Source organism: Perca flavescens, chromosome 5 (assembly GCF_004354835.1).
Source record: "Perca flavescens isolate YP-PL-M2 chromosome 5, PFLA_1.0, whole genome shotgun sequence".
In the NCBI taxonomy this organism is placed as follows: Eukaryota; Metazoa; Chordata; class Actinopteri; order Perciformes; family Percidae; genus Perca; species Perca flavescens.
The window spans coordinates 38,044,297-38,054,348 of NC_041335.1; the positions used below are offsets into that span (position 1 = coordinate 38,044,297).

The 10,052-nt window shown below is 48.7% G+C and overlaps 1 protein-coding gene across 1 annotated transcript in view; it reads left to right on the forward strand.

Moving 5' to 3' along the window:
* adra1aa (adrenoceptor alpha 1Aa) overlaps nucleotides 1-8,498 on the forward strand; it is a 15,330-nt gene extending 6,832 nt beyond the window's left edge. Inside the window, exon 2 of the mRNA XM_028579031.1 lies at nucleotides 7,996-8,498. Coding sequence (XP_028434832.1) covers nucleotides 7,996-8,498 — 503 coding nt within the window. The remainder of the gene's footprint in view (nucleotides 1-7,995) is intronic.
* Nucleotides 8,499-10,052: the final 1,554 nt, after the last annotated feature.

Here is a 10,052-nt window from a genome sequence, read left to right on the forward strand (position 1 = left end):
TCTTCTTTCTCTCCATCTCCCCTCTTCTTTCTCTCCATCTCCCCTCTTCTTTCTCTCCATCCCCCTTCTTCTTTATCTCCATCTCCCCCTCTTCTTTCTCTCCATCTCCCCTCTTCTTTCTCTCCATCTCCCCTCTTCTTTCTCTCCATCCCCCCTCTTCTTTCTCTCCATCTCCCCCTCTTCTTTCTCTCCTTCTCCCATCTTCTTTCTCTCCATCTCCCCTCTTCTTTCTCTCCATCTCCCCCTCTTCTTTATCTCCATCTCCTCCTCTTCTTTCTCTCCATCTCCCCTCTTCTTTCTCTCCATCTCCCCTCTTCTTTCTCTCCATCTCCCCTCTTCTTTCTCTCCATCTCCCCTCTTCTTTCTCTCCATCTCCCCTCTTCTTTATCTCCATCTCCCCTCTTCTTTCTCTCCATCTCCTCCTCTTCTTTCTCTCCATCTCCCCTCTTCTTTCTCTCCATCTCCCCTCTTCTTTCTCTCCATCTCCCCTCTTCTTTCTCTCCATCTCCCCTCTTCTTTCTCTCCATCTCCCCTCTTCTTTATCTCCATCTCCCCTCTTCTTTCTCTCCATCTCCCCCCTCTTCTTTCTCTCCATCTCCCCTCTTCTTTCTCTCCATCTCCCCCTCTTCTTTCTCTCCATCTCCACTCTTCTTTCTCTCCATCCCCCCTCTTCTTTCTCTCCATCTCCCCTCTTCTTTCTCTCCATCTCCACTCTTCTTTCTCTCCATCTCCCCCTCTTCTTTCTCTCCATCCCCCCTCTTCTTTCTCTCCATCTCCCCTCTTCTTTCTCTCCATCTCCCCTTTTCTTTCTCTCCATCTCCCCTCTTCTTTCTCTCCATCTCCCACTCTTCTTTCCTTCTCTGTATCGCAGTCTCATTCTTCTACCGCCCACAGTCTGCAACAAGCCGTCCAATACTACATCTCACAAGACTCCCAATCTACCTCTGGAGACAGACAGACAGGGAGGGAGACAGGGACAGAGAGAGAGACAGACAGGCAGGGAGAGAGACAGACATACAGAGAGAGACAGACAGACAGACAGATGGACACAGAGAGAGAGAGAGAGAGAGAGAGAGAGAGACAGACAGACAGGGAGAGAAAGACAAATGGATAAATATAAAGATAAATAGACAGACAGGGAGAGAGAGAGACAGACAGACACACAGGGAGAGAGAGAGACAGAGAGACAGACAAACAGGGAGAGAGAGAAACAGACAGACAGGGAGAGAGAGACAGAGATAGACAGACAGATGGATATATAGACAGACAGAGAGAGAGACAGACAGATGGATATATAGACAGACAGAGAGAGAGAAAGACAGATGGATACATAGACAGACAGACAGATAGATAGACAGACAGACAGACAGACAGACAGACAGATATTGCAGCCACACAAGAAGCCATTTAATTATCCTAATGTTTAACTCGATGTGTGAAGAGTCCCATTTACAGTGACTAACAGCTGCATGGGAACCCATTTTCTCTGCTTCTTCATTAAGGATGCCACTCGAGCGTTTGGCTCACAAGCTGCTCACATTACAACGACACGTTCAATAAAAGCCTTCACCCTGGCACCGTTCAGCCCAAACGGGATTAAACTATTAGTATAATGTAAAGTGGATGTAAATCAGAGCCGCGGTTGCTTTCTCTCAGCCCTAGCGGCTCATAAACAAACAAAAAAAAACATCAAATATACTAGACAAAAGTATTTCACTATTTCAAAAGATAAGCATGTAGAAATAAAGCTTAAAAAAAATGTTTTTAAAAAAAACAGCCAAAATGTGCCCAAAATAGCGAAAGAAAATAAATAAATTAAAGGCTAAATAAATACATAAAAGGAGGAAGCAGAATGCTGCTCAATTTCCTTAATTAAAAATGTTAAGAAATGATTTTAGATATTCAAACAATGGCAATATCAGGTAAACACTTTGTTCAGGGTCTCCACGCGGTCTTAAAATGTCTAAAAAAGTCTAAAATTTCAAAATCAATGTTCGTAATTCGCTGAAGTATTGTGTTCTAGGTAACGCTATCTTAATGCTTCTCTAGCGCTACTCTAGCTAGCGCTCCTCTAGCGCTCCTCTAGTGCTACTCTAACTCTTCTCTAGTGCTACTCTAACTCTTCTCTAGTGCTCCTCTACTGCTCCTCTAGTGCTACTCTAACTCTTCTCTAGTGCTCCTCTAGTGCTACTCTAACTCTTCTCTAGTGCTCCTCTAGTGCTACTCTAACTCTTCTCTAGTGCTCCTCTAGTGCTACTCTAGTGCTGCTCTAACTCTTCTCTAGTGCTCCTCTAGTGCGACTCTAACTCTTCTCTAGTGCTCCTCTAGTGTTACTCTAACTCTTCTTTAGTGCTCCTCTAGTGCTCCTCTAGTGCTCCTCTAGTGCTACTCTAACTCTTCTCTAGTGCTCCTCTAGCTAGCGCTCCTCTAGTGCTCCTCTAGTTCTCCTCTAGTGCTCCTCTTGCTAGCGCTCCTCTAGTGCTCCTCTAGCTAGCGCTCCTCTAGTGCTCCTCTAGTGCTCCTCTAGATAGCGCTCCTCTAGATAGCGCTCCTCTAGTGCTGCTCTAGTGCTCCTCTAGTGCTGCTCTAGTGCTCCTCTGGTGCTCCTCTAGCTAGCGCTCCTCTAGTGCTGCTCTAGTGCTCCTCTAGTGCTGCTCTAGTGCTGCTCTAGTGCTCCTCTAGTGCTCCTCTAGCTAGCGCTCCTCTAGTGCTCCTCTAGTGCTCCTCTAGCTAGCGCTCCTCTAGTGCTCCTCTAGTGCTGCTCTAGTGCTCCTCTAGTGCTCCTCTAGCTAGCGCTCCTCTAGTGCTCCTCTAGTGCTCCGCTAGATAGCGCTCCTCTAGCTAGCGCTCCTCTAGTGCTGCTCTAGTGCTCCTCTAGTGCTGCTCTAGTGCTCCTCTAGTGCTCCTCTAGCTAAGCGCTCCTCTAGTGCTGCTCTAGTGCTCCTCTAGTGCTGCTCTAGTGCTGCTCTAGTGCTCCTCTAGTGCGCCTCTAGCTAGCGCTCCTCTAGTGCTCCTCTAGTGCTGCTCTAGTGCTCCTCTAGTGCTGCTCTCGTGCTCCTCTAGTGATGCTTTAGTGCTCATCTAGCTAGCGCTCCTCTAGTGCTGCTCTAGTGCTCCTCTAGTGCTCCTCTAGTGCTGCTCTAGTGCTCCTCTAGTGCTCCTCTAGCTAGCGCTCCTCTAGTGCTCCTCTAGTGCTCCTCTAGTGCTCCTCTAGCTAGCGCTCCTCTAGCGCTCCTCTAGTGCTGCTCTAGCGCTCCTCTAGTGCTGCTCTAGTGCTCCTCTAGTGCTCCTCTAGTGCTGCTCTAGTGCTCCTCTAGTGCTCCTCTAGTGCTGCTCTAGTGCTCCTCTAGTGCTCCTCTAGCTAGCGCTCCTCTAGTGCTCCTCTAGTGCTACTCTAACTCTTCTCTAGTGCTCCTCTAGCTAGCGCTCCTCTAGTGCTCCTCTAGTGCTCCACTAGTTCTCCTCTAGTGCTCCTCTTGCTAGCGCTCCTCTAGTGCTCCTCTAGCTAGCGCTCCTCTAGTGCTCCTCTAGTGCTCCTCTAGATAGCGCTCCTCTAGATAGCGCTCCTCTAGTGCTGCTCTAGTGCTCCTCTAGTGCTGCTCTAGTGCTCCTCTGGTGCTCCTCTAGATAGCGCTCCTCTAGATAGCGCTCCTCTAGTGCTGCTCTAGTGCTGCTCTAGTGCTCCTCTAGTGCTCCTCTAGCTAGCGCTCCTCTAGTGCTCCTCTAGTGCTGCTCTAACTCTTCTCTAGTGCTCCTCTAGCTAGCGCTCCTCTAGTGCTCCTCTAGTTCTCCTCTAGTGCTCCTCTAGTGCTCCTCTAGTTCTCCTCTAGTGCTCCTCTTGCTAGCGCTCCTCTAGTGCTCCTCTAGCTAGCGCTCCTCTAGTGCTCCTCTAGTGCTCCTCTAGATAGCGCTCCTCTAGATAGCGCTCCTCTAGTGCTGCTCTAGTGCTCCTCTAGTGCTGCTCTAGTGCTCCTCTGGTGCTCCTCTAGCTAGCGCTCCTCTAGTGCTGCTCTAGTGCTCCTCTAGTGCTGCTCTAGTGCTGCTCTAGTGCTCCTCTAGTGCTCCTCTAGCTAGCGCTCCTCTAGTGCTCCTCTAGTGCTGCTCTAGTGCTCCTCTAGTGCTCCTCTAGCTAGCGCTCCTCTAGTGCTCCTCTAGTGCTGCTCTAGTGCTCCTCTGGGGCTCCTCTAGCTAAGCGCTCCTCTAAGCGCTCCTCTGGTGCTGCTCTAGTGCTCCTCTAGTGCTGCTCTGGTGCTCCTCTAGCTAAGCGCTCCTCTAGTGCTGCTCTAGTGCTCCTCTAGTGCTCCTCTAGTGCTGCTCTAGTGCTCCTCTAGTGCTCCTCTAGTGCTCCTCTAGTGCTCCTCTAGTGCTGCTCTAGTGCTCCTCTAGTGCTCCTCTAGCTAGCGGTCCTCTAGTGCTACTCTAGTGCTACTCTAGTGCTGCTCTAGTGCTCCTCTAGCTAGCGCTCCTCTAGTGCTCCTCTAGTGCTCCTCTAGTGCTGCTCTAGTGCTCCTCTAGTGCTCCTCTAGTGCTACTCTAGTGCTACTCTAGTGCTACTCTAGCTAGCGCTCCTCTAGTGCTACTCTAGTGCTACTCTAGCTAGCGCTCCTCTAGTGCTACTCTAGCTAGCTCTCCTCTAGTGCTACTCTAGCGCTACTCTAGCTAGCGCTCCTCTAGTGCTCCTCTAGTGCTCCTCTAGCTAGCACTCCTCTAGTGCTACTCTAGTGCTCCTCTAGTGCTCCTCTAGCTAGCGCTCCTCTACTGCTCCTCTAGTGCTGCTCTAGTGCTCCTCTAATGCTCCTCTAGTGCTGCTCTATTGCTCCTCTAGCTAGCGCTCCTCTAGTGCTGCTCTAGTGCTCCTCTAGTGCTCCTCTAGTGCTGCTCTAGTGCTCCTCTAGTGCTCCTCTAGCTAGCGCTCCTCTAGTGCTACTCTAGTGCTACTCTAGTGCTACTCTAGCTAGCGCTCCTCTAGTGCTACTCTAGTGCTACTCTAGCTAGCGCTCCTCTAGTGCTACTCTAGCGCTACTCTAGCTAGCACTCCTCTAGTGCTCCTCTAGTGCTCCTCTAGCTAGCACTCCTCTAGCGCTACTCTAGTGCTACTCTAGCTAGCGCTCCTCTAGTGCTACTCTAGCTAGCACTCCTCTAGTGCTACTCTAACTCTTCTCTAGCACATCTCTAGCTACCGCTCCTCTAGCGCTACTCTAATTCTTCTCTAGTGCTACTCTAGTGTTCCTCTACTGCTCCTCTAGTGCTACTCTAACTCTTCTCTAGTGCTACTCTAGTGTTCCTCTAGTGCTCCTCGAGCGCTCCTCTAGTGCTCCTCTAGTGCTCCTCTAGTGCTACTCTAACTCTTCTCTAGTGCTACTCTAGTGTTCCTCTAGTGCTCCTCTAGCGCTCCTCTAGTGCTCCTCTAGTGCTCCTCTAGTGCTACTCTAGCTAGCACTCCTCTAGTGCTACTCTAGTGCTACTCTAGCTAATGCTCCTATAGTGCTACTCTAGTGCTACTCTAGCACTACTCTAGTGCTACTCTAGCTAGCGCTCCTCTAGTGCTCCTCTAGTGCTACTCTAGCTAGCGCTCCTCTAGTGCTCCTCTAGTGCTACTCTAGCCAGCACTCCTCTAGCACTCCTCTAGTGCTACTCTAACTCTTCTCTAGTGCTACTCTAACTCTTCTCTAGCACATCTCTAGCTACCGCTCCTCTAGTGCTACTCCAACTCTTCTCTAGTGCTACTCTTAGTTCCTCTAGCTAGCGCTCCTCTAGTGCTCCTCTAGTGCTCCTCTAGCTAGCACTCCTCTAGTGCTACTCTAGTGCTACTCTAGCTAGTGCTCCTCTAGTGCTCCTCTAACTCTTCTCTAGTGCTACTCTAGCGCTACTCTAGTGCTACTCTAGCTAGCGCTCCTCTAGTGCTCCTCTAGTGCTACTCTAGCTAGCACTCCTCTAGTGCTACTCTAGCTCTTCTCTAGTGCAACTCTAACTCTTCTCTAGCACATCTCTAGCTACCGCTCCTCAAGCGCTACTCTAACTCTTCTCTAGTGCTACTCTAGTGCTCCTCTAGTGCTCCTCTAGTGCTACTCTAACTCTTCTCTAGTGCTACTCTAGTGTTCCTCTAGTGCTCCTCTAGCGCTCCTCTAGTGCTCCTCTAGTGCCACTCTAGCTAGCACTCCTCTAGTGCTACTCTAGTGCTACTCTAGCTAGTGCTCCTCTAGTGCTACTCTAGTGCTACTCTAGCACTACTCTAGTGCTACTCTAGCTAGCGCTCCTCTAGTGCTACTCTAGCTAGCGCTCCTCTAGTGCTCCTCTAGTGCTACTCTAGCCAGCACTCCTCTAGCACTCCTCTAGTGCTACTCTAACTCTTCTCTAGTGCTACTCTAACTCTTCTCTAGCACATCTCTAGCTACCGCTCCTCTAGTGCTACTCTAACTCTTCTCTAGTGCTACTCTAGTGTTCCTCTAGTGCTCCTCTAGTGCTACTCCAACTCTTCTCTAGTGCTACTCTAGTGTTCCTCTAGTGCTCCTCTAGTGCTACTCTAGCTAACGCTACTCTAGTGTTCCTCTAGTGCTACTCTAGTGCTACTCTAGCTAACGCTACTCTAGTGTTCCTCTAGTGCTCCTCTAGTGCTACTCTAGCTAACGCTACTCTAGTGTTCCTCTAGTGTTCCTCTAGTGCTACTCTAGTGTTCCTCTAGTGCTCCTCTAGTGCTACTCTAGGTAACGCTACTCTAGTGTTCCTCTAGTGCTACTCTAGTGCTACTCTAGCTAACGCTACTCTAGTGTTCCTCTAGTGCTACTCTAGTGCTACTCTAGCTAATGCTACTCTAGTGTTCCTCTAATGCTACTCTAGTGCTACTCTAGCTAACGCTACTCTAGTGTTCCTCTAGTGCTCCTCTAGTGCTACTCTAGCTAACGCTACTCTAGTGTTCCTCTCATGCTCCTCTAGTGCTACTCTAACGCTACTCTAGTGTTCCTCTAGTGTTCCTCTAGTGCTACTCTAGCTAACGCTACTCTAGTGTTCCTCTAGTGTTCCTCTAGTGCTACTCTAGTGTTCCTCTAGTGCTCCTCTAGTGCTACTCTAGTGCTCCTCTAGTGCTACTCTAACGCTACTCTAGTGTTCCTCTAGTGCTCCTCTAGTGCTACTCTAGCTAACGCTACTCTAGTGTTCCTCTAGGGCTCCTCTAGTGCTACTCTAGCTACCGCTACTCTAGTGTTCCTCTAGGGCTCCTCTAATGCTACTCTAGTGTTCCTCTAATGCTACTCTAGTGCTACTCTAGCTAACGCTACTCTAGTGTTCCTCTAGTGCTCCTCTAGTGCTACTCTAGCTAACGCTACTCTAGTGTTCCTCTCATGCTCCTCTAGTGTTACTCTAACGCTACTCTAATGTTCCTCTAGTGCTCCTCTAGTGCTACTCTAGCTAACGCTACTCTAGTGTTCCTCTAGTGTTCCTCTAGTGCTACTCTAGCTAACGCTACTCTAGTGTTCCTCTAGTGTTCCTCTAGTGCTACTCTAGCTAACGCTACTCTAGTGTTCCTCTAGTGCTCCTCTAGTGCTACTCTAGTGCTCCTCTAGTGCTCCTCTAGTGCTACTCTAGCTAACGCTACTCTAGTGTTCCTCTAGGGCTCCTCTAGTGCTACTCTAGCTACCGCTACTCTAGTGTTCCTCTAGGGCTCCTCTAGTGCTACTCTAGCTAACGCTACTCTAGTGTTCCTCTAGGGCTCCTCTAGTGCTACTCTAGCTACCACTACTCTAGTGTTCCTCTAGGGCTCCTCTAGTGCTACTCTAGCTAGCGCTCCTCTAGCTAGTTCTCCTCTAACGCACCTCTAGCTACTGCTCCTCTAACTCTAAGTATTACTTATTAGTATATTTAGAGTGTGGTATTAGTATTTTAACTGCATTAAATGATCTTGAATACTTCTTGCACCGCTGGTTGTCGTGTGGTTCTTTCCGCTGTAGCAATAATCACCACCGTGTGTCCCTTTGTTTTTATGTTATTTTGTCCCGACAGGCTCCATCTTTCCCGCGTACCGACCTTCAGACACCGTCTTCAAGATCACCTTCTGGCTCGGCTACTTCAACAGCTGCATCAACCCCATCATCTACCCCTGCTCCAACCAGGAGTTCAACAAGGCTTTCCAGAGCTTACTGGCAGTGTGCTGCCTGAGAAACACCCCCAGATCGCAGCATCGCCAGCTGAGTGCCGGCCAGAGCCTCGCGCCGAGCCACGGCCAGAACCTGACCCTGGGATTGGACGGCAGGGCGGCTCCGAGTCGGCTCAGCCCGTCTTCTTCTACGGCGCTGTCCCGGACGCCGTCGTCCAGGGATAGCCGGGAGTGGAGAGGCTCCATCTCGGGCGAGACGAGCCGAGATAAAGTGGCCAAACTCTGCAGTAAAAGCTTCCACCGAAGCTGCTGCTGCTTCCCTAACTGCTCCGCACCCCCTGCCGCCAGAAACCTTCCCACCATCAAAATCCACCAGCTGTCGCTGTCGGACAGAGGAGAGCCCGTATAGCCCTTCATGCATTAGTCAGTCCTTCCAGAAAAGTTTGTTTTTTTTTTGGGATTGTTGCGGGGCAAAAATCCTTATTATTATGCGGCATGTTTTCTTAAAGGGATACGCCACCGTTTGTTGAAATAGTTCTTATCCCGGTCTCCCCTGGCTGTAGATAGGTGGGCCAACACATTTGTTGTCTCAGTGCAAGTAATTAAGTTGTTTTTTTTGTCTTTTGTTTGTTGGCTCACTTTTACTCACAACATGCTAACCGGCAACATAGCATTCCATTCACTACGCTAAGCTAACTAGCGGCGGTGCTGCCGGTGTTGCACCGGACTAAAACAATGCATGCACAAAAAATGTGTTGGCCCACCTATCTACAGCTAGGGGAGACCCCACCTATCTACAGCTAGAGGAGACCCCACCTATCTACAGCTAGGGGAGACCCCACCTATCTACAGCTAGGGGAGACCCCACCTATCTACAGCTAGGGGAGACCCCACCTATCTACAGCTAGAGGAGACCCCACCTATCTACAGCTAGGGGACACCGGGATAAGCCCTATTTCAACAAACGGTGGCGTATCCCTTTAAGAACTGCGATGGAATATGCAGGATATTTATGCAATTTTATGTGATGAAGTTGGAACTTGCAAAGTTGTGGTTTGATGAAAAAGAGAAATGCTTCCATGGCAACAGGGGAAAATGGCTGCTCTTGTGTGAAGTAAACACAAAATTTTTCAACTTTCTGCTAAGATATATTATGGGACTTTTTTTGCAACGAAAATGCGGTGATTATGAAATCATGCAAGCCCCGCATATTTTGCGCGGAAATCTGTAATTTATGCGGCGAAAGTGCCCCCCCCCTCCCCGCGCATAAATATGTAGACTTTGGCGGATTATGCGTTGAATTATGTGATTGCATAATCACGTTTTTCTGGAGGGACTTGATAGTCATAACACCTCTTTTAAGGTCATGGATGAGAATATCTTTGCGTTGGCTCTGCAGAAAGTCTTAGCTTTGATATCATTCTGTGATTTATTTTTCTTGGATGTAACAACTTCAAAGAAAAAGAAATGGATACTTTCTTTTAGCCCCTTAAAGAGTTACTTTACTGTATTTTTCTATGTTTTTGTGTCTAAGTGACTGATGGGAACAGCAATCTTTGAAGTCGGTCCAGTATTAAGCGAGACAGCAGCGATACAAGCTGCATTTAAAGATAACCGTCAGTCAGCGTCTACTAAAAGTTCTGTTTTTGCCGCTGACAGACTCAGATTATTATTCTAAGTGTCTGACAACATTATGGGATGGATCCCTACAGAGATAGAGCTTTTAGTTAAAGGGTAAGATCCTTTTAGTTTAACATGAAACAGCCCCGAAATCACCATCACCAAACTCCACCAGACTCCATGTAAATAATCAGGACTTTTAGCGTGTATAGAGCCAGCATATCTCCACCAGACTCCATGTAAATAATCAGGACTTTTAGCGTGTATAGAGCCAGCATATCTCCACCAGACTCCATGTAAATAATCAGGACTTTTAGTGTGTATAGAGCCAGCATATCTCCAC